Genomic DNA, 25,461 nt, shown 5'->3' with positions numbered 1-25,461 from the left:
GTTGCTAACTTTTCAGAACTTCCCAGAGAAGTGGGCATAGTGCTATACATAATGTAATGGCTCTTGCTCTTTTACACACACACACACACACACACACACACACACACACACACACACACACACACACACACACACACACACACACACACACACACACACACACACACACACACACACACTTCGGATTAGGAGATCAATACTCCAGATTGTCAGGACTAGAGCTAAGTAAAGTAGAAAATGTTTTCCCAAATCAGCACGGTATGGGACATGCAATCTATCAAAACATAAAGACACCAATGGCATGAAGTCATCTAATAAAACAGTTGGGGGGGGGGGTTATGGTAGGCTCAGTGGTCCTACAAAACCTATCTATCTCTGTGTAGATAACCCTGATTACCTTTTCGTTGATAAAGCGGAGGACATGTACTGTGTAACTGTAATATGTCATTACAACAGTGTCTATAATAGTGTTTATAGCCTCCAGTGGCTAGTGGAGAGGAGCAGACACACTGTATTATCACACTAGCAGACTGTACTATCTTTCTCAGTTGATATTTCCCGAACGGGTCTCCTACCAGTTGTCTTGGTGTGTGCCGTAGTAGCTGGTACTCTTGGAGTAGCACGTCCGCCTCGTGATGTCCCAGGTACTACAGAGACCACTGGATCAGCCGCTTCATCAAATGACACGCTCTAAATTACAAGTGCTTCAAGCAGCTCAGTGAATTATAGTTCATCACTTGGAAAGGCTTCCCACCACCAGGGCTGCTACTCGTATCAGATCTGCCAGGTAGTATCCAATTAACACCCGGGCCAGAATAATCAGATTGCATGTGTAAGGGTCTGGTATAACTCGCTTATTGCTTCCATGCATCTTCTGTCAGAAGGTACATTTGTTGCTGCTACATCAAAGGTCTGGGGATGTAGCACTTTCTTCGTGTTTTTCTACTCTGCCGCCGCTTGCCTTGGGGTTATATTTCAACTTATTTTGCATCACAATGATGAACCTCCTCTGTCCTCGACAATTTAGCAATCTTGTCCTGTAGGTGTGTGTAACTAACACAGATGGGGGGAGAATAAAATCTTGTTTTCTTGTTACAAAAGCATGCAGTCACCGAGGGTGTTTGAGTAAAAATGTGCTGACACTTTTTTTCCTCCTCCTTCTCCAAGAGTCAACAGAAGGTTTCTTCATGAATAATAACAAAATGTTTTTCCGCTGTGATAATTTTTTCTCTCCTATTTTGAGATCCTACCACTACCAGGGGGAATGCAGAGCAGATAGATATTAATACATGTAAATGTAAAATACCATCCTCAGCCTACGTTTCCTACCTTATCCACCAATGTCTCTGTAGCCTTTTCTCAGTGTTCCGTGTTCCAGATGGGGGACTATAGTCAGATGAATGTTAAGAAAAGTGGCGTAGGGATATTTTACTGTGATGAGATGTATGGCGGCGACCTTTAAAACAGTGACACCCTCAGGATGGCCCAGTGCCCACAGTCTGATTGGGAGGCAGATCTGGAGTCACTAAACCACGAAGAAAGGCAAGAACCAACATCATATTTATAATACAGCTCCTCTCATCCATAAAACCAACCTGGAACAGTCAGTCATTTAACACGGTTCAGAGTTCAACCACTGTACTGTATGTTCATATCAGGTGGATTTGGTGGCATGATACTTGGTGTCATTACCGTTAAACTGCCTTAAAAACATGACATAGTGTTGGTTGATGCACTCCTTGACAACATTGCATAAAAGAGAAACTGCTTTCGAAAACACCTGTCACGGCTCGGGTTTTGCATGGCTGATGGTTAACCGTCAACTACTAGAGAGTCAGGGAAAGTCAACGAGGGAGAGGCTAGAGAGTCTTCCTATGTCTTTTATGCTAATAGAGCTGAGGGGCAAATCCAATTTTAACCTCTGGCACTGATCTATTGTCTGGGTTGCATAATCTGAAGAGGCATGGAGGGTCTAGCTAGCTACTCCACCACGGGGTGTCTTTGACACACAGAGTGAAGACCTCCTTTGTTAATCTACAGTGCGGTGCGATCACCTCGTTAATGCGCCTCTCACACCGTGTGTGTGTGTGTGTGTGTGTGTGTGTGTGTGTGTGTGTGTGTGTGTGTGTGTGTGTGTGTGTGTGTGTGTGTGTGTGTTGGGCTCGATCAACCCTTTCCAACGGTCTTCAGAGGAGGTCAGCGAATCACCCCCAGCTTCTTTATGCTGTGCTCATCAATGTGACATGTCCTACCACCACGGCAGCCCCTCACTCCCCGACACGTACACGCTAATCCAGCCCATATACAGCTGTTTACCCAACCCTTCCCCCCGAAAACACCTAACGTGCCTACCACACGGCGCGGCACCATCGTTATTCAGCGCACACGTTATACATGTGTCACCGTGCCAGGCTTTGTGGTGTACCCAGCGTGTTAAAAGGCACATACGTCCCAGGTGGAATGCTAAGGCTGCCAGGGACCAGCCCACATCAAGGGAGGAGGGAATCAGACAATAGAAAACAAACAAACTAACAAGAGCCTTATCGACGGCGTCTGACAACTTGAGATGGTGATTTGGTTCGGGAGAACAATTGTCAGACTGCAAAGGCCTCGGTAATCCTCCCTTCCCTATTCGTCATCTCGCCCGTCTCTTTATTTGTATTCCAAATGTCAGTGTATAAATGCGTTCGGGGAGATAGATATTGCCACAGTGAGAGGGAGGGTATAACAGTAGAACAGAGACGAGAGGGTGTTGTGTGCCTTGGGAAATCCTTGTAAGCAGCATGGCGAAGGCGAGGGGATTTACTGGGAGAAATAGGTGTTTATTGAGCGCTCCCATGGGCTTACCGGGTAATGATAGACCTGTCACATTACGCAAATGTGGAAAAGCAGCTTGTGTCGCCACGTCAACACCGCAATGAACCACCGGATAGAATTAGTCAGGCGCGAGCCTTTAGCCGTTAATACAAGTAATTAAAATTGCAAGCTGATGCATTTATATGCTTGTGTACTAAATAACCTACAGTGTATTTGTCTAACCCTGCTCTTAAATACTGGAAAACGCTGGGATTTATCAGTAACTTAGAATCGTATAAGCAATAAGCAGACCTGTCACACTAATATTAATCCATTCCATGTGTCTAGCTGCTTTAATAAGACAAGGGGATCAATTTCTCTGATACATGCAGAGGAACACATGCAGTTAGTTTTGCTAGTGACTCAATCAAGACAGGTACTATTGAAGTGATGACGATATGGAGCTTTTTGGCCTTGTAATCCAGGTAAATAAAGCTAGATTGTTGGGTAAACTCAATTGGAAGATCGGCGATACCGTCCCATAAAAGTGCTCCATATGAAAATGTGACAGTGTTATTGCGAATCTCTTGGGTGACATGGGCCCTGAATAGCATACACACTGTACTAATTATCGTGCGTTTTGAAACGATCCAAATATTCATTATTAACAATAGAAAGACAAGTCAAAATGGCGGACTCGGAAATAAAACCGTACAGCTTAAGCAACAATCAAAGCAACGTGGTGTCGAGTTGACACAACGGGCTAGCCTACAACGGGCTAGCCTACAACGGGCTAGCCTACAACGGGCTAGCCTACTACGTCTCTACAAAGACTTTCTGTCCGGACAACTTAAAACAAAGAGGTGAAGACGTCAATAAAGGACGGATCAACAGATGGATTAACTAGAGTCACTACACGCTGCTCACACGGCGCCCGATTCATATTGATTCATATCGCTAACATGAGGAGAGGATGGGAGTAAGCAAATGTAAATATTCAATATTTACCATTCTCTGCTGTTATTAGAGCCCGTGGATCGGTCATGGACCTGCTGCTAGCGCTATCACAGAGACTTACCCCCCCATCTAATACTATTCCCCACTCCTCACAAGTATTGCACAAGTACAGCAATTTGCAGATCACTCACTGGGTTGTGAAACCCATTATTTTCTGTATGCAGTATACCCAACTGGTGAAATGCTATGGACCTAACAATACTGTATAGAAATAGAGAATAGAGTGCTTTTGTTTGATAAACAATTAATATCTTCAAACTGCCAGTAATGCTAATTTCTTTGCGTGAAACACGACAGAAAAATGATCCATGAATGAATAAGCCTGATAATATTAACACTTCTCGACACAGGCACATTTCCTCGACTTGAATTATTTCAATGAAAAAGAAAGTGTGACGACGGGCGGCTTGAACCTTATCTTATCGCCACCATGTAATGAGGTACACAGGAGTGTGACTCCAATTGAAGGTGTCGCCATTGTTAGACTCTGTGAAAAATGTTAACGATGAGGTTAAAGCCAGTTTTTCACCATCTCTCATTAAATGCACAGGGGTAGTAATGAGGTAAACCAGTGCTCCTTGATAGCACTTATTAGCCGAGTGGAGGGCACATACTCTCACACTTCAATTTTAACCCTCCCCCCCCAAAAAAACGAAAACTTGAGAAACAGTCGCAGATGTCAAGGGGCTTACATAACCATGGAGCTAGCATAACAAATAACCGTCTCATTGTTGACTAAATGAGCGGAGTGATAGATCCTGTGTGACTGTGGATGGAGAGAAGGAATAAACAGGAATAAAGGAGAGAAGAAGAGGAGTGAAGGAAGAACGGAGCAGATGACGCAGTGTGACCTGTGACCTTTATGCAAATCGCTGACAACCAAAATAGACAGTAGCTATGAATCAATAAGGCAAAATGAGCGTTGAGGAGTTCAAAGGACAGCTACTTAAAATGGAGTTGCCTTTAACAACCCCTGGATTCAACCGGACGTGTTGTGCAAACAAGTCCCCTCTGGATCTGGTGGCATTGCAATAGTATGGATCAATTGTGGAAAAGTGTTGAGATCATCGACGTCGCACTTCCTACGTCTTCAACTTGCAAATATCGTTGCGTTCCATTCCATACAATAACCTTTATCATCACACAAAGAAAAAATACTTCATAATACTTTATCGTCTTTAACACCCACCCTAATTCTATTACATCTGGTGAAAGATATAAAAAATAAGACAATGTGTGGAGATTTGACCACCGAAAGTTGGAAAAACAGAGGCTGACAAATCGATTTGTTTCTTTGTGTATAAAACAGCTTGCTTTGCTCTGAGGACAGGCTGTCCCAGGTTTGCGAATTCCAATGACAGGTTCCAGAATTGCATTGCCAAATCAAACACTTGTGGAGCAGAGGAAATCTTCTTTCTGAGACAGCATGTATTATGGATGGATTTAAGAGATTAGTGACCATGCTGCTCACCTGCAGTGGACGCTGTTTGTCGTTGTTCTTTGGAGATTTCAGGCCACTGCCTGGCTGTTGTAAGAGTAATTGCCTCGCTGCTTGTAGGGCCTGGAGAGGAAGAGAGAGAAGAAAACATGGATAGGGAGAGAGAGACAAGGGGGAGAGAGCAGGGAGAGATAGAGATGGGGGAGAGACAGGGGGGGGGGGTGAAGAGAGGGGGAGAATTACAGAAGAGAGAGACAAAGAGAGAAAAAAGAGAAACATTAGATTTCTTTGGGATGACAACCAACCACAACATCTGAAAATATTAATGAAAGCTATTAAACTAGCCAAAATCTGCCAAGAAATATTATCCAATATTTTCAGCGACACTCTCTGACATGGCTTACAGTACGCCAGAGATCCATTTTTGTGATAATTCACACAGAGCCATGATCAAGGATAAATACAGTTTGTCTAAAGCACCCTTGAAGAGGCGGTTGGAGAAAAAAAAAGCAAGGCATCAGTAGAATTGACCTGTCTAGTGTGTGCTCAACTGAAATACCCACTTCTCGGCAAATTACTAGTCCATTTGCATATTCATAATATCAATTTGAAGTAGAGGCAGGCGATGTGGAGTGTTCCTAGAAGCCGTAATTAAAGTTGACAAAATCAACATCAGATTACCTTTGGAGTGAATTAACTAGGAGGCCAGGTTTAACACTATGCATTAACGCTGCTTATGCGCATGAAGGGAGGGAGGGAGGGAGGGAGGGAGAGAGAGAGAGAGAGAGAGAGAGAGAGAGAGAGAGAGAGAGAGAGAGAGAGAGAGAGAGAGAGAGAGAGAGAGAGAGAGAGAGAGAGAGAGAGAGAGAGAGAGAGAGAGAGAGAGAGAGAGAGAGAGAGAGAGAGAGAGAGAGAGAGAGAGAGAGAGAGAGAGAGAGAGAGAGAGAGAGAGAGAGAGAGAGAGAGAGAGAGAGAGAGAGAGAGAGAGAGAGAGAAGCCCTTTCTCTGCCAGATGAAATTGGCTCACATGCTGTTTACATATGGCAGAAAGAATTATAAAAATCACACTCCGGAAATGTTAAACATCTATCATCAACACCTAGACATGACTGATAGATTTATAGACAGGCTTGATTTCCCAGACACTTTCAGGGTGCGATGAGAAGATAAAACCGAAGCCCGTGTAGTGTACTGTGTGTCTGACAAGTACAAAACTCATAGGTACGATGGCTACCTACTCCTCCACTGCTTCAAGGCTACATCTGACGAAAGTCAATATGCCAGAAAGACCATTGAGAGCAGCTGGCAGCAGCATACTGTAGAATAAATATCCTTCCAACAAAAAAAAAACAGACGCATACAGTTAAAAACACAAAAACAACACAACACCTTCACAGGTGTTTATTTTTGAGTGAAGGAGAAGAAGAAGAAGAAGAACGGGAAAAAAAACAAATCTCCTTCAGATGGAGTGACACTTCTTTCTCCCTGAGAATCATGGGGCCTTGTTTTATTTTCCTGCTGCTTGCCAGTATCCATGACAACAGCTGCTTTGACAGGATGTGCATATGGCACTGCACTGCCAGCTGGTGTGAACAATGTTTGAACTAGTACATTGAGATGCTGAGCAAACAGGGGGGAGAAGAGAGAGGGAGAGAGACAGACGAGAGAGGGAGAGAGCGCAAGAGAGAGAGAGAGAGAGAGAGAGAGAGAGAGAGAGAGAGAGAGAGAGAGAGAGAGAGAGAGAGAGAGGGACAAGAGTGAGATGGAGAGAGAAAGAGAGAGAAAGAGAAAGAGAGGGAAGAGCCAGAGAGAGAGAAAGAGAGAGGGAGCGAGGGTTGCCACGTCTTAACCCTCTGGGACGGCAGCCATCCCCCTGATCAATTATGAAAAGACAGAGCAAGGGGGCTGGGGCCGGGGAGGGCTGGGGCTGCCACAGTCTGTCTGCTGGAGGCTCACAGGAGCCAGACGCGCTGAACCAAAGTAAACAAACACAATGCAGTGGCGCTGGGTTCTAACTTGCATTGATCCGTCTACCTCAGAAAGACGAGCCTCCGATTCAGCCTCAGCTGAAACCCACCAGTGTGATGAGCCATGGCCTTAAACTTCACAAGAAAGAGACAAGAAAATCACCAACATCTACCAGGGCTGGCAGTACTACTTCTGTCACTGTTTGTCGGTCTTTCTACGCTTTGCTTGGGCTTTTAGAATGAGGAGAAATTCAGATTTGTTTTCCGATTTCAAATGATGTTCGCATTTGTGTGACGGAGCAACTTTCCCGGCTTCGAGACTTCCAAGAAATCAGTGTAGTACTGAAATGTGGCTCCAACGAATCTAAATTTGACAGTGAATTGGGCGACTTTCTGAAACCCAAGTCCAGCAATGATGCCTGATTCACAATACAGTGCCAAACAGAACCACTACCGAGTGGCTTGGGTTGGTTTGCCCTCTGTAGTGTGAATCAGGCAGCCTGGGAAGGCTAGGTAAATGGCTGATGGATGCCGCACAACAATTGGCAGCAGGAGGAAATGTTTCTCTGTCCTTGGAATCAATACGGACTGTTTTCTGCTGAACTGTAGAAAAACAAAGACAAGAAAGTCACTCAATACAAGACAAGGGTCAGAAGTAAAGAGGAGGAGAACAGGACAGGGAATGAGCCATTTTAATGGCGCTTCCGATATCGGCCCTGACAGCGTTGCGACTGGGAGTGTACAGCTCAACTCCATTCAAGCTTATTAGAGGAGAACTCTGGTCACAATCTAGAATTGTACTTTTCTCACGCACTCCGTATCAACACAGCCCCGCTTTCGGAAGCAGCGCGGGAGTTTGCGATGCCTTAAAACTGACAGGAAAGTCATCGGTGCAGCCGAGGTTACGTTTCTCCTACTGTCAGTATTTCTGAATATTCAGTCGTTACTGGGGGAAAGCAGCCATCCGATTTCACCATCCATATATACTTGGCCTAACTCCACACACACAGAGCTCTCTCCCCCCTCTGACTATACAAAGCAGGCATGCCAAGAAAAGTCATCAAAAGTTTTTGCTGAAGATTCGTGACGGCGCGCAGACAAAACATACAGAGCTGTCCTCCTATTTAACCTGGGTTGCTATGCACGGAAAATGACATCTCCTGTCTGTTAATGCACACACTGTATAAACAGAATAATGTCGCGCATTCTTGAGACGGCTGTAAGGGGCCTGCGAAAAGAGCTCTGGCTCTAACATAAATAACAAGGCACTCAGAACGGCATATTTGATGTTGATATCCATCGCTGGGGATAGAAGACAAAAAAAATAAACACACACACACACACACACACACACACACACAAGGCTACGGCTCCACCGACTGATCCTTAGGAAAATAAGATTCAGCCCAAATGGATGTGGTGTAATTGGTTTCAGATAGCCAGGTCAGGAGAAATGAATTCAGGCAACTATTATGCGAAACGGAGGGAGAAACTAGAATGTTTACACAGGCGCTCCCCCCTGCTACATGAATAGGCGTGCAGAGATCACTGCAAAGAGGAGAGAGACAGACTATAGAAACATATGTCAGCCATATCTCCCACTCCCCTCACCCCCCCCCCCCCCCCTCATTCCACAGCCTGTGTTTAGACTTAATGCAGAGAGGTAATAAGGAACACATCACAATGCACCTTTGTGAGGGGTGGGGGGGGGGGCATTCCAACATCTTAAACAAGCATGAAATACATTAGCGGCTCGCCATGACTGGCCACACCATTACAAATCGACAGATTGCTTATGGTGGCTGTGTTTTATGTTAGGCCAGGGAGAAATAAGTCATCTGAAGGAATGCCACACGTTCCAATACGTATACTAGTGACTGTATGAAATGCACCCTGAAATCAGAATTACGGTATGTCAAAAGGAACCGTGACATTGTGTTTGGATTGGGTATGTCACTTCCTGAACTGCACAGGTGGTGGACGTTCTAGTCATTAAAGAATGTAGAGTACCTGTATGATGCTACTTCCTTAGTGTGTGTGTGTATATGTGTGTGTATATGTGTGTGTGTGTGTGTGTGTGTGTGTGTGTGTGTGTGTGTGTGTGTGTGTGTGTGTGTGTGTGTGTGCGTGTGTTAACAGTAGGCCCCATCCTCTGTGCAGAGCAGAGGGCTGCTGTTCAACAAGACTCTGTCATCCAGAACATCTCCAAGCAGACATGTCCAACTAGACACCAGACCGTGGGCTTATCTCCACTTACCCTCCCTTCACTGCTACCGGGAAACACAACTAGAAAACCATGGAAAACGAGGCACAAACAGTTTAAGCTGAACAAACAAACAGGGGCTGATTGGATTGTGGCCTGCTGGCGGTACGGCTGCAGGAGATAGCATAGGAGGGCCTGACACTACACAGCAAAATATTGACACCACATTGCGTTATGTAAGTGGATTCAGGGTAGAACAGAGGCTTAGGCTTCCTTGGAGGGGCTGGCGGGATGAAGGGGGGGGATAAAACATTGTACACAGTTCATGAATGCAGAAGTGGATGGACTTTCACGAAAACAAGCAAAGTGTGACCTGGTACCGTTGTAACGATGGAATTGGAATCTTGTTGAAGTCTTTCACTGGATCAAACAGGAAAACGGACGCATGAATGACATCTGCATACAAAGTGTGTTGTATATTCTGTACACAAAATCGTCCAATTAGTCTGACACAGGACCAAAGCCTCTGTCTGGTTGTCTGGTGTATCCTCCTATTGATTCCCCTAACTGAAGTGACTTACTAGCAGGAGTAGAAAGATTTGTATCCCTTTCATAAAAGGTCACCCAGAACAGTAATGCACCAGTGGCTTCAACAATACCTGGCAGTGGTTCCCTTATCATCCCCCAGCTCCACAAAGCCATTCCAACACAATACAGGGGGATTCGCCTGCACTCTGCTTGACTGGCTCCTCAGAATAGAAACCATTATGGGAAAATAACGACACCCTTTCAGACTGGAGTTACAGAAACAAATTGTCGCAGAGTCAGAGTACACAGAAGCATGGAGCGGAGAGCTCGACTAAGGCCCAACAAACAAGAGGTAAACAAAAGTCAGTGAGTTGGTGGATCAGCATCGGAGGGAGGGGAGAGAGAGTTCACACAAATAAATCATGCCATTATCTCATACTTGGGAAAAAACAACTTGTTGCGGAATCAGAGGATAGTGTTTTTCTATGGTTATTGTGCAGACACACACACACACACACACACACACACACACACACACACACACACACACACACACACACACACACACACACACACACACACACACACACACACACACACACACACACACACACACACACACACACACACCTGAGCAGTAGAGGAGAGGGAGAGGATGTGGGAGTAATGAGCATTTTTATGTACGAGTCAATAAATCAACAGAGTCTGCAAAGGTGGAAGGAGCTAGAGAGCAGTCCGTTGAGAATCTGCTTCAGCCACAGGACGGAGAGGCGAGCTAACCAGCAGAACAATGGGCTTCTGTGTGCTGCTCTGCTCTGCTTCCTCCGTCTGGTGCCACGACTCACTACTAACAGAGCTAAAGTCTCTCTCTCTCTCTATTTCTACGTCCATTTCTCTCTCTCTCGTTCTACGTCTGTTTCTTCCTCTCCCTCCCTCTCTATCTTTAACCCCCCTCTATCTCTCACTCGGTAATTCTCTCTCTAAGAATTCCTTCAATTTATTTCTTCTTTCTTTCTTTCCTTCTTTCTCTCTCCTCCTCCCTCTCTCTCCTTGTTTATTGATCCTCTAGATTAAGAATCCCAGGGCGAGGGATTGTAACACACAAACAATGGAAATGATTTTTGGGGTGTGCAAATAGATGCCCTTGCATCTATTTGGCCTGTGTCTGTAGACAATTATGCTTCCTCAGCCCCAGACTCAGGTGCTAATAACGAAGGACAAATAGAATCATATGTGTAAACTTCCCCCTCTGATGAAAATTTATATTAACTTTCTGCCACTGTAAACAGAGCCGGCATAGCTCAGCCCTCCCCGGTGAATTGGAAGATGAATTCAGTCATTGCTACCCCAGGAAGCTGTGCACTTATAGGGGAAGGGAGGGGGGTAGAAAATATGGAATCCTGCTCCATTGTGCAACCTCACATTTATCTTTCCAGCTCGGGAGAAAGACAAAACATGGGTCTGCTCAGCCCATCAGCAGAGAGAGAGAGAGAGAGAGAGAGAGAGAGAGAGAGAGAGAGAGAGAGAGAGAGAGAGAGAGAGAGAGAGAGAGAGAGAGAGAGAGAGAGAGAGAGAGAGAGAGAGAGAGAGAGAGAGAGAGAGAGAGAGAGAGAGAGAGAGAGAGAGAGAGAGAGAGAGAGAGAGAGAGAGAGAGAGAGAGAGAGAGAGAGAGAGAGAGAGAGAGAGAGAGAGAGAGAGAGAGAGAGAGAGAGAGAGAGAGAGAGAGAGAGAGGAGAGAGAGTATTCTATTATATTCTATCCATCCGCCCTGGCGGAGAGAGAAACGGTGCCAGCAATAACACACCAAACAAAGCGAGCCTGCCATCGTTCACTGCAACCACAAACATTCATACACTTCCCACCTCCTGCAGATACTGTCATGGATATTCTGTGCAAATACAAGGAAATCTTGTCTATGGAGCGAGCATAATAGTTTACAGTTTGCCAGCAACCTGTGAGGTGAACTTATACACCACATAAAACACACTGCTGGGAGCGAGTCAGAGAACCACCTGACATCGTTTCGATGCATCTCTTCCCTGTTTCTTCCCTTATGAAATTCTATTTATCCCGCTTCTCTTCTGGTGGCTTTAGTAAAGCCTTCACTTTAAAACTGCAGTATATCACTGGCTTTAGATACGGTGACTCACGGGCCATTCACAGCTCTTTTATCTGCTCGTCTTAGGGAAGTCCTTTACAGCTGAACAACTGAAAGCTACCACAATCTACTATGAAAAAGAGAAGAGACTGCCTTTCACTTACACCTGAGGGAGGTGTGTGGCGAGAGAGTGTATGTGTGAGTGTACGTGCGTGCGTGCATGCCTAGTGTGTGTGTATACAGCAGGGGTGGGCAAACTTTTTGGCTTGGGGGCCACATCGGGATTTTGAAATTCAACGGAGGGCTGCATTTTTTGGGGGACCAATTATTTGTTCAAATCTATTTGCTGGGGCCTCCCGAGTGGCACAGCGGTCTAAGACACTCCATCCCATTGCTTGAAGCTTCACTACAGACCCGGGTTCGATCCCAGGCTGTGTCACAGCTGGCCGTGACCCATGAGGTGGTGCACAATTGGCCCAGCATCGTCCGGGTTAGGAGAGGGTTTGGCAGTCCGAGATTTCCTTGTCCCATCGAGCTCTAGCGCACGCTGACACGGTCGCCAGGTGTATGGTGTTTCCTATGACACATTGGTGCGGCTGGCTTCCGGGTTAAGCGGGCATTGTGTCAAGAAGCAGTGCGGCTTAGCTGGGTTGTGTTTCGGAGGACGCACGGCTCTCGACCTTTGCCTCTCCCGAGTCCGTACGGGAGTTGCAGCGATGGGACAAGACTGTAACTATGTCACGTTGTTCGTAATATTGAGGGTCGGACCAAGGCGCAGCGTATGTTGAGTTCCACATATTTTAATGAAAGTGAAACTTAAGCAAATACAAAAAAAAAAAAAAGAATAAACAAACCATGACGACAACGCAGTGCTAACCAGCAACTAAACATAAACAATATCCCATAACCCACAGGTGGAAAAAATGCTACTTAAGTATGATCCCCAATTAGAGACAACGATAACCAGCTGCCTCTAATTGGGAATCATACAAATCACCAACATAGAAAATGAACCTAGAACCCCACATAGAAAATATAAACTAGAACAACCCCCCCAGTCACGCCCTGACCTACTCTACCATAGAAAATAAAAGCTTTCTATGGTCAGGACGTGACAAACTACCAATTGGATACCTAGAAATTGGGGGGGAAAAAGTTATATATATATTTTTTTTATGTCTTGCAAGCTGTACTTTTCCCCTCCTTGGTATACAGTATATGTGTTGGGGTGTGTGTGTATGTGCATGCCTGTGTGTTTGTCTGCACCCTACCACTTCTTAATGGTTCAGGCACACACTTGATTCACCTGATTCCCCCTTCAAGTGATTATGATCCATCTCCTTTTCACAGTTCCAGATGGCTGAACGTCACACCGTTGGAAGAATACCTACTATTAAACGTTGCATTAAAAGCATCTACAGTTCATTTAGAGCAGGGCCGACCAGTGGAAGAAGCAGTGCTTGGAAAGCAATGGATTGTAGCTAAAAACGTGTGTGTTTCTGAGCGCTAGGGGAAGGCAGAATGAAGTTGTTTTCCACCATCAGTGTTCTGTTTGTGTCTGTCTTTAATGACGGGGAGTTACTAAGAGGCTCACACACCAAAGTGGACGGCCGGAGGCTACGAGCTTTCTGACTACGGCACAGGAGTGCAGGGAACCTTTCAACGGCATCGACGGAAGATGATGTGTTTGTGCAGGATGTCAATAAGAATACGCATGCCTAAAATGATAAACACACACACACACAAGTGCATGCACACACATGCGGACACGCACACGCACACGCGCACGCGCACACGCACACGCACACACACACACTACACTACACACTACCAAAACCCTAACCCTTGAGTCATAATAGGACTGTAAACAAAATCTTATTGAAATGAAAATATGAAATATGAGAGTAAAGCTTCACCATATCCAACTCATTATTACCAATGCCAAAAACAGGCCTGGGCCCATATCTGAATGTTTTATTAACTAACTATCCTTGAGCTTGTTTGCGTGTTTAATCTCACCCATTAACACCCATCATTACCAAATCACCTTGATGCGCCCCTATTGCTTATCATTGCTTATCAACCAAAGTGGACTTAACCAGGAATCATATACTGTCCATGAATGACAAGAGCGTCTTTCGTTGGCATTAAGTAGATTGAAACCTTGACTCTTCCCTTCCACAGAAATGGAGCTTTTAGATAACGGGGATAATCAGCTCCAGTGTGCTTTGCTGTAGCCAGTTGATCACACCCCCTCGGAGGCTCTCATGCTGCAGGTCAATAGAGAGCGTCGGGACCTGGTTGGGGCTCAGGTTGTGTGGTAAGTGTTACCTCCAGGGTCGATTAAATGCAACTCTGACCTTAGTTGTAAATGACTTAACCTTAATGACTGCATGTCTAACCCAATAGCCATTGGGCTGAGTGTGGAGCTAGGCTAGTACCGTGTGTGGGCTGGAATATAGAGCGCACACAGCAGTTGTTTGGGCTAGGCTGTTTCTCATGTTTGTAGCCAATTCAATTGGCAGCGCGAGAAGGAATAACGCAGTCCTAAACTTGATTAATCTAGCTTTCCTGACACTACCAACAATGCCGGCTCAAACAACGAAATAATTAATAAGACAACACTGTGCACTGATTCGCTCAGCACACCTTCACCTACTGTAGGTGACCAGAAAGTGGTTGTTTTCTGTTCGATTACCTAGGTCCTGTGTTGTCATTAGCCTCTATGGGAAGAGCCTCCGGCCCATCCAAGATGCCAGGGTGATGGATCTCCGGGGCCCAATCTCAATGAACGCCCGGTTCCACCAAAGATCACTGAAGTTAATGGCCACTACATCTAGCCGTGGAGGGCCAATGCATCTCCGTCAACTGTTTCCCTGCTTATGGAGTTTACGCTTTCAACACCTCCTTCTCTGCACGTACCATCCCCACCACTCTATCTCATCCAGTTGTCTTGTGAATATTCCAATTACTCCGTGGGTCTGACCTTTAAGTGAGCTGCGATAGATACAGTTATCTTCTCCTCTCTGACACGCCGCGTCTATCAATCAGTGTCTTGCCTGCCTGCCTGCCTGCCCGCGGTGGAGGGAGGCTGGGAAGAGGAGGAAGGCTGGGAGGGAGAGAGGAGGAGAGGAGCTATGGCTCTGGAAGCGCTATCACCACACTGCTCTGTCTAGAGAGTTGTGCATGGTTAAGGTGGGAAATGAGAGGAGCACAAGCCCCATTGATAAAGACGTACACACACACCAGTGGACACATCTGCAGGCATAGACACAAGCCGTCACAAACACACACACACACAAACACACACACACACACACACACACACACACACACACACACACACACACACACACACTGGTGGAAAAAACAACGTGAAATATATTTGTTTCAGACCACTACCTGGCTGACTATACCCTTGCTTCCATAAACAAAAGCCCTTTTTCACCGGCATCCTATAACACGCTTATAGGAATAACCTCCTAGCGTGAAAAAAGTCATACTTCTTTAGTTTCATTCTTTTCCTCCCCTATCCAAAGGGCTAATCTACATCTTTCATTGAATCAAGAATGGAGATTCAGGAGAAATGCTTCTTTTTCAATTTCATGCTGAAGTAACTCAAGTTAGTGGATGTAATTTCTCCTAACAAGAAAATGTATCACTGTGTCGCTCACTTAGTGTGTCCATGTGAGAAGCGGGGGCTTTTTGCGTTTTTTTTTTTTTTTAAGGCTTTGATAAATGTGCCAAAAGCATGATCACTCCCTCCACAGCACTCCACACAAGGCCCGGCACAATTACACTGGTTATTAAAAAAACCTCTGACTTGAATCTACATCAAAAAGAAATGACAGATAATTTATAGCGAAGGAAGGAGCTACTGCATAGAAATATAAAAAAGAGGAAGGGGGGGGGGGGGTGATTTCATACTGTAAGATTCTCAATCCTCAACATTGTTCAGATGATCATGCATTGTATATCGTCGATGCTATTGAACCTATAATGTCGTTACAATTCGTACAGAGAGTGATAAACATGCTGTAATGGTGAAGTCTGAAATATAGGAAATCGACTGTGAAATTATGCGGATGATAAAAACTTGTACCAAAGAAGCAATATTTCTGCACTCTAACAACATTGACAAAAGCCCATGGTTGACAAACGACAGAAACTCGTTTGGGGTAAAAATGTGACATTCGCGCAAATTACGATTATCATTTTTATAGGGAATTGGATGATGAAGTCCAAACAGGTGCAAGTGAACGCATAAAGCAGCAATATCACTGAAACAATCCCACGCATGGCCAAGTCACTCAGCTAATGTATATTTATCATGTAAACTTCTGATAAATGCATATGCAGAAACAATCAAATCTTCCCATTTTCATTGGTGCCTCGTGCACAAAGACTCAAGCGTGAAACCCAATATCAGCTTAGTGTCTACTCGAGCTTGAAGCGCCGCTACGCATACCACAAAGCATGTTCTGCATATGCTCATAGCCTTCCCTTATCAGGCTGAAACAACGAAGCAGCTTTCCACTGCTATCACTGATCAATTCAACCCCAGTTAAGTTGTCCCAGTGCGGGTAAATAACCAGTGGTTAGGGCCTTGATGAGGATTGGCAGGCTGCTGGGGATGGGGAACAGAGAACAGCTTCATTTAGAGGGTCTGGCTGGTCTGCAAGGCTGGGGTCCTTTGCTGTAGGTCTTCTACTCTTACCTCCATGTGGCCTCCCTTAAACTGGGGTGAGGCCAGACAAGAGGAGACGAGAGAGAAACACCCAGAATGGCTGATGGAAGTGATGAAGACGTCCGGGCCAGAATGACAGGAGAGGAAATGGAACGGGAACGTCAGCGGCTAAGGCCTCTGGACCAATAAGGGGCGCTTCAAACGAGAGCCCGCTCGTGAGAAAGGCAGACCGTAAAGCCAGAGCTAAGTGACATGTATGTCTGTTTGAAAAGCCTCTTGTGTATTTGGCGAGGTGAGGCCCGGGCTTATTTACTGCGTTTGTTCGAAAGCCCTGAAGAGGAGAAGAGCAGCCAGTTGAGAGAGGAAAAAGGCCCCTACTACATATGTATACAGCGTTGGTTGGGAGGCTGTGGGTGGATGATGAGCATCCCTTCCCTAAGCAGGCTTCCAGCCACAGCTTTCAGACCATTCACATATTCAGGAGGAAGATTCTGTTTGGAGTCACCTGATAGTGTTCGTACATAAGAAGTAGAGACTGCTAGCTGACATCTGGTGTTTGGTCAATGGATTGTGGAAACTATTGGGGTTAAGAAAAGGGCTAAGGACCGCGGACACTGGAGCCGCCTACTTCTAGTCATCCCCTTTAACAAGATTTGGATCATTTTAATATTTGTTACGGGAGGGAAGGAAAAACAACAACTGCAAGGCAGGCGTTTCGGAGGCTGATGTGTGACTATTCATGGCTAAAGCGGAGAGAAACTGTAATACTAGACATGCTTGTTAAATTCACAACGCTCCAAAGCTGCCTTCTAGCAAATCCTGCCTCTTGGTTGTCGGCTTAAGACGTAGGGCATATGCATATGTGTTATATTTAAGCTCTGTTAAATGGATAGCGGTGTCGCAGGCTATCAAACGTCTAAGCCACTTGCTCTGTGGAATCGCTTGCGTAAGGCAAGCAGCAAACGCATTACTCTCTACAACTGCATCTTTAAGGATGCTTTTTTTACTTCCTCCCCCCCCCCTGCAAACTCTACATCACGAACCCAGGCATTATGTATACACCTTCAGTGACTGGCCACTCCACCTCGCCGTATTAACGACCTGCTAGTCTATTGTTAGTCAATGACAGGGGAGTGGCAACAAACAATGACAGAATGCCTGTTTCAATACAATTATTGTTAAGGGGTTGAAAAATCTGCGATGCATTCTTAGAGAGACGAAAAAAAAGCCATCTGCAAATAAATGATTGTTGGGCATTGAGCTGTAGCAATAGCCGGGGGCTTTACGGATCCAGGACTATGGATCGAGCACTATTTATTTCCCGGTCGTAGGGAGCGGAGCAGGGCGGTTTAGGAGGCATAAAAGGAAATGAGTTGTGAAGTGGCCATTGATCCTGACCTGCACTGGCTGGCTGGGTCTTATTTATAAAGAGAGGTTAACCCTGGCTCTAATCACTGGCTCTAACCTACAGCAGTCCTAGCAGTATTCTAGCACTATGGAGTAAGATGAATGCTGCACTACTACTGTTTTGGATGTAGCCTACACTTACTCTCATCTTGCTAATGCTAAGTACCATAACATCACATAATAATATAGCACCTTCAGAAATATAATGCTAACTTTTCTGGACCTCATCGCCACGTGTTCTCTGAGAGAGTGGCAGCTTGCCATGAGTGTGCGTGTGGGCAGTGACACCGTCGGTGACACGGGGAACACACTCTCCTGACACCAGGTCCCCCCTTCCTCCCACCTGCCCCTAACCTGCTGTGTTCCACCCATGATGCACCTCAACCCACACGCGCACCGCTCGCACGCGCCCCGCTCGCACGCAACTCCCCTCACAATTGCACCCAGCTGCTCAAGCATAAAATGCTCATAAGTGTTTGTTTCCAGCAGATTTCACTCCTCTCCCTTTCTGTCTCTCTCCTCTCCCCCGCTCCTCCATCCCCATTCCTCTCTCCTCCTCGTCTCTCTTTCAAAGCCTTGCAGCTTGACATTTCCGTGGGTCTCAGGAGACCAGGACGTGAAATGGAGTTACTGCGGGAGCCACACTGTAAATTCCATGAAGCCACATGTAACGTGTCTTAAACACAGATGGACACTCCAGGTTTAAAGCAGGAAAAAAAAGAAGAAGAAGCGAGGGGTGACTAGAAAGATAAAAGAATAATACTCCTGTTTTGTCTGGGGAGGGGAGCAAACAGCAGCAACGTTGTCCTGTCTGTCATTCACATCCTATATCTTGAGTGTCATCGACATAGAGGGGAGAAGGACGAGTCTATATGTCAGGCTGTATGTGCAGTACTTAAGGGACCGTCTGGGAGATAGTAGTGAAATATTCTAAATTAAATGTATAGTGGGGCATGGAGCAGGGAGGCACGGGCCATCCTTCGACTGTGGACACAGTGATGGAGAGAAAAAAAAGAAATACGTAAGACATAAACTGTGGGTTCCTGTCACTTTCTGCCTTTCAAACCGACACTCTTATCTCCATTTAGAACGATGACTACATACAACAGCCTTCTCTTTCCAACTGTCCATTTTCAAGAAGAAACCCTTTATCATAACCTGACGGAAAGCACAGTGCAGTCTATGGTAGACTGACGACGAGGTGTGTTATTTACACACTCGAGTCGGGCCAGTCTGTAAAGATAAACCTAATGAGGTTCTTTGTGTAAGAGTGCAAATGAGAGTCACCTCCCTCACCGGGCTCCAGAGGGGAGAGAACCAGGGTGATTAGGCCTTTCAATTATGCTCAAGGGCAAAGCCCAGATTTGCATCTGAGGGGGGGGGGGGGGGGGGGGAATCCTTATATTTGTTTGTCCTGATGAGCTGGGATGGAGTAGATATATACAGCATCCAGCATCACATCAGTGACTTTTTAATGTAGCATTGCCACCTCCACCTCCACCATTTTCCCTATAGGCAAAGACCCAGAATATGGATTGTGAGGAAAACAGAAGCCCTGGCAAGCTGTTGTGTACAAGCGTCTCGAGCCTGCATCCTCCTGACTGACAGTAATTAAAACTCCCAGTGGCCCCCTGCACACCTGACACACACACACACACACACACACACACACACACACACACACACACACACACACACACACACACACACACACACACACACACACACACACACACACACACACACACACACACACACACAGAGGTCTGTTTGTTAGGTGCTGATGGGGGAGCTCTCTGTCATTAGTATTGCAGCAGTAGATGGAGAGTGTTTATTTGTGAAAACCAACAAGCCGAGGCCAGACACACTAAGTGACTGTTTAAACTCTGTTCTCAGTAAGGAACGTGCTGATGTTCCCATAATGTATATAACACACACACACGTTCACAAACACAGTGGCACTGGAACCGCAGATGGAACCACAGATGTGAAAAGAAAAGACACCTTGTGTTATGGGATTTTTTTAAACAATTGGCCAAATAAACATTCCACAAATATGGAAATGCACAACTTTAAATAGCTCAAACAAGAGTGATTTATTTCAAATAAGCCATTAAATCCATTGAGAAAGTGTGGAATCCTTAAATTGGCAGAGCATCAGGTACTGGTGACAGATAAACTGGTATGGGACAGCCAGGGGACTAGAGCTGAGGTGAATGGTCCTGGCCTCCGTACATAACAGGACAGTTCATCTGAATAAAATAAATATTCCTTTCCTTCCTCTACAGTCATCCATTTTCCTGATAAGGTCCATATAGATTATAGGCCACTGCAATCAACTAACAGCTCCATTAAAGTACATTATGGTATGGATCCAGCAGATCAATGCAGAGCACCACGTATACTCATTTTTATCGCATATTAATACACTTGTACGACCACTGCCGTATAGGTTGATTTAATTCATTTAAAAAACACGAGAGCAACATTTCTGAGTGCTTTTATCATCATGGTTTTGCATAGTAATTAGGCTGTATGTAACATGTATCAGTGTGTGGCTACCTGGGCCTAACTGGCAAATTGCAATCAGATACACAGAACATCTAATCTACAATCTGAAATCAAATTAGGCCTATTTAGGGGAGACCTTGGGAATATGGTGATGAGAGGATGACATAATGTGTGATTGAAATTCAGCTGTGACACGGACGTATTTATTATTCAGAAAGGCTTATTACGTGGCAATGACATTGACCTTAGCGATCCACCTGTTTAGTGAAATGTTTTTAATCCCTTCCTATTAATGCAAACGCAAGCATGGAAATTATCTCAAGGCTATCGTGTTTTTGATTGAGGAAGAAAAGTTAAAAAAAGAAAAAAAATGTACACATTTTTTTTTTTTTTCTTCCTTCTCCACCCTCCTTTTGGCCAAAAAGTTAAAAAGCTCTCGTGTACATGCTGATTTGCGTCCTTCAAGAAAATCAACACACAAAAAAGAGAAAATGCTAAAATGCCGTCTTTCTAATTATAGCTGTAGGTGGTGTGTTGCGATGACTGTGGAACAGCTGAACCCAAAGGGACAGTGGAGAATTCATCAGTGCTTATTAATCATCCTCTCTAGCACCATGATGAGAGAGTGGAGATTCTATCAGCTCCCTTTATGCCCACTGGAACACTCAATGTCATTCCAAATACAGTATGTCAGAGAATTAAACTCAGGCTCTCTTCAAAAGTGCTGGAATACACTTAGATAAGCATTCTCATGCACATACGGTATAGTACAATCCGTGCTGTATGTACGGATAAAAATCAGCACATACCTAAATCACGTTAACACACACACACACACACACACACACACACACACACACACACACACACACACACACACACACACACACACACACACACACACACACACACACACACACACACACACACACACACACACACGCGCACAAAACAACCCTTTATACCAATCCACCAACCACTCATGAACAACTGTAAGCTTATGCTAACCAATGCTAACCAAGGTAGAGGTATCCTCTCCATACGGACAGACCAGACCAGAGGGAGAGCGATGTGAGCCCAGCGCCCAGAACAGGAAGTGTGTGAAGTTAACAGCACAAGGGAATCTGTTTAAAAAAGGCCTCGGGAGACCTGTTAGCTGGACCACTCATTTCAATGTGTCTGTCTCGCCGACGAAATAAAGCTGCTCTTTACAGGAGAAGATTGTGACATCGCTCCACATTTCCCCTTCACAATGTGTCCGTCTCAACGACTTAACTAGATACTTTATGCCTGCGTTGCTCTTTCCCTCCGTGGCTCTCTTTTATGGCTTCCGACTTCCTTTGTCAGTAAATGAGTTTCTGACTAAAGTTAGAAGATCTGCTCTCGCGTTTTAGATTGACGCGATTTAACCTTCATCATAGTGAAATAATAACATGAAACATCATTATAATATAATAATATATTTTAGAAAATAATAATAGTACGTCTGTAAAATGGCAGTGAAAAAAAAAAAATTACAAATAGATGACTATTGTTTCTACTCTTTTGACTTATTTTTTTAAATAAATGTGTCCCAGCACCTCTATTCTACTCCACACACCCGACACTAGTGAATGAGCGCAGATAGATTTCCAGCCCTATAGCACACAGGGCCCTATGGTGAGAAATACGGTCAGTTTGTATCTGCAGTCCTCCACAGTAGGTTAAAACATAAAGAATAATGAGAGAAGGAGAGAACTGACCCCAATCAGCCGTCTGCAGGGAGAGAGACAGGCAGTGTGATGATGAATAGGGGGTGAGGCGATGGTGTCGTGATGCTGTTGTAATCACCAGCTGGAGCATCGGGGGTGGTGCGGGGCTGGGGCAGGGGGGTTAGGCGGGGTGTAGGGGGGGGGGGCCGGGGGAGGACTGCAGGACATGCCTCATTCTGCTACACTGGCTGCCCCCCACACACACACCATCAGACACACACACACACCGGCACGACTTAACCACAGGGCTTCAGCTGCCTCCACCAGCATGCGCGTACACACACACTAACACGGACACACACAGACACAAACTCACACATGTAAAAATATAGAAACATTCTCACAGCAACAAAAAAAAACACAGTTACAAGTAGACAACACACGCAATAAACACACTCGCACGGTTCCAAACACAAAAGCAACACGCATTGTTCCAAACCCGCGGCGTTGGCCTCCTTAAGCCCAGCCCGACCTCTACCGCTGCTCTTTTGGCAAACTGTCAAAGCCATCATTCACCATGAAACGACACGAGCACTTGACTCCTCTCCCCAGCAGCGGCTGACTCTCACAGCTCCCACACAACAGCCCCAGTCACATCTAAATATCCCACAGCAATCAATCAAATCAACACCATCAACAGAACAGAAAATAAAAACGCACCTACATTTACACAACAAAAATGTATGAATTCTTTGTTAATTCCACAGGCCAGATGAGAGACAGCAGTCAGAACAGAGATCATGCAGATTGGTTCTTTTAAAGAAGTGGGTCCGGTCAAAGGTTTGCCTCCCGGGGATGTGGCAGAGTAGAGTGGACGGCTATAGGACCGAGTTAGGAGGCCCTCTGGTGGCTACAGCTGAGCCACGGCTCTCACAACCACACACAGGGCACACACACACACACAACGGCAGCGGCAGCCGGCTCTGTACGTCGCTCCCTCTCTCTCTCACACACACACACACACACACACACACACACACACACACACACACACACACACACACACACACACACACACACACACACACACACACACACACACACACACACACACACACACACACACACACACACACACACACACACACGGCCTCAGCTGAAGTGTGCTCTCAACACAGCACACACACACACAAATATCAATAAAAACAGCAGAAAACACAATAAAACACCAGCAACAACTACACTACACAACCTCCAGACAAGTACTCCTCAACAGCAACATGACAAAATCAAACACATAAATGCCCAACCACACAATCAACAACTATCAATAAAAACAGTCATAAACACACACAAAAATCCATCAAACAAAAACACAACCTTATTTCTATACTAAATACACAGTGTCATCTCCATAAAAAGAGTGCCTGTCCCCTGTGCTAAGCAGTAGGGCATTGTGATGTGCAGGAGAAACACAACTTACCTGCTGTTGTTGGAGATGCAGCAGCTCGACTGTGCTTACTTCGCTGCTCGTGTCACCGCTTGATCTTCCATCTCTACTGCCAGCATCTAATTGGCTGCATAGGCTGCTCAGGCTGCTCATTCCATTTTGACTCATTGAACTGTTGCTTATTGTCTCTGTGGCCGACTCCTGCATCATGACTTAAAACCTAGAAGTGATTAAGAGGCACCAGTTAAGGCTCTTGTTACAACCCTTTTTTCCTTCTCTTTTCATTGTTCCCCCCTTTTTTTTTTTTTTTTTGAAGCTCCCATTATTATCAACGCCGGTCCCTCTGCAAATTAAAGCATTTAAGAGGGGGGAGGGGGTGATGCAGGAGGAATTATGCATTCATTGTGTAAATGAAGCAATACAAAGAGATGCACGTCCTCTTGGTCTCTTTGTAAAGGAGGTGTAGAGTCTAAACGTGATAAGTGTTTTAATCACTAGAATTTCGGCACAAATAGGGCCTCTGCTGCATTACGCACACGTTGGGAATATATGTGTATGGGACACTTAATGTATGACTGTATTTTTTTATTTTTTTAATACAGAAATACTTTTTCTAAGGGTAGCATAAAAATATATACAAATACACACGCAGTCAGACACACACACACACACACACTTCTTTTTTTACATGCTCACTCATTTGATATATCCTCACCCTGTCTAGGCACACACAGACACAGACCCTCCTAAACTATTCCCCGTCTTGATTCTGTCAGGATTTTAGTGCGAGTCTCGTCTGAACGAAGTTGCTTAATGACGCACAGCTAATCATGCAAAATTAAAATGTGCTAGAGGAGGAGGTGGGATCCAAATCACATGGTATCACCCGGTGATAAATGATATAATAGGCTTCCTCTCCCTTAGCTGTGTCTAAATAAAATGTGCCTCCGAGGCTTCCATAGAGAAAAAGCTCATATGTCACATATTGGCTAGATTTTTTTTCTTTTTTAATCAAACCTCAAATATTAATTTATTTTGGTGACATTTAAAACATTTACTGCTGTTCTCCACGGGACACAATTAAACTGGTCCGTGAACTGCAATCAAACCATACAGTGGGAGACGACGAGACGAAGACTTAAGCCTCCAATTTTAACATGGGCAAATAAATGTAAGATATTGAACTAATTTCACCGGCAATCTATTAGATATGAAAAGCTGAGATGAAGGAGAGAAAAAAAAAATAGATCACGAATATCACTAATGATTGTGCTAAAAACAGCATCAATTATGCATATAACCTCCTCTCCTGTAATACATTTTTTTTTTTTATCGTTTAAAATAATTTTCCCTGCATAAATTGGAGCAATGTGGAGTCTTGCCCAGGATCAGTGGAAATCCTCACAATAAATAAAATAAGTCAGATCACACTGACTGGCCCAACACAACACACTGTTCGAGGTGTGTTCTGCATCTCTAATGCCTCTCTGACGGGGCCCCTCTACTTGACAGCCTCTCCCTAATTAGCATATTAATTAAGGTAGTACCTAATAATTCAAATGTATCATTTTTGCGGATTAATATTTCAGTTTCGCTTCAATAAAATATAATGTCTATACCATTAATGTAGTCTGTATGCAATAATTATATTTCAAATCGTTATGTATG

The 25,461-nt window shown here is 44.9% G+C and overlaps 1 protein-coding gene across 1 annotated transcript in view; it reads right to left on the bottom strand.

Moving 5' to 3' along the window:
* foxp2 (forkhead box P2) overlaps positions 1–25,461 on the bottom strand; it is a 98,845-nt gene that overhangs the window by 37,265 nt on the left and 36,119 nt on the right. Inside the window, exons 3-4 of the mRNA XM_038995581.1 lie at positions 23,827–24,013; positions 5,285–5,374 (exon numbers count right to left, since the gene is read on the bottom strand). Coding sequence (XP_038851509.1) covers positions 5,285–5,374; positions 23,827–24,003 — 267 coding nt within the window. The 5' untranslated portion in view covers positions 24,004–24,013. The remainder of the gene's footprint in view (positions 1–5,284; positions 5,375–23,826; positions 24,014–25,461) is intronic.

The sequence above is a fragment of the Salvelinus namaycush genome, chromosome 6 (genome assembly GCF_016432855.1).
Source record: "Salvelinus namaycush isolate Seneca chromosome 6, SaNama_1.0, whole genome shotgun sequence".
Lineage (NCBI taxonomy): Eukaryota > Metazoa > Chordata > Actinopteri > Salmoniformes > Salmonidae > Salvelinus > Salvelinus namaycush.
Note: the sequence above shows the minus strand (reverse complement) of the source record. Positions and strands in the feature narration are given on the sequence as shown.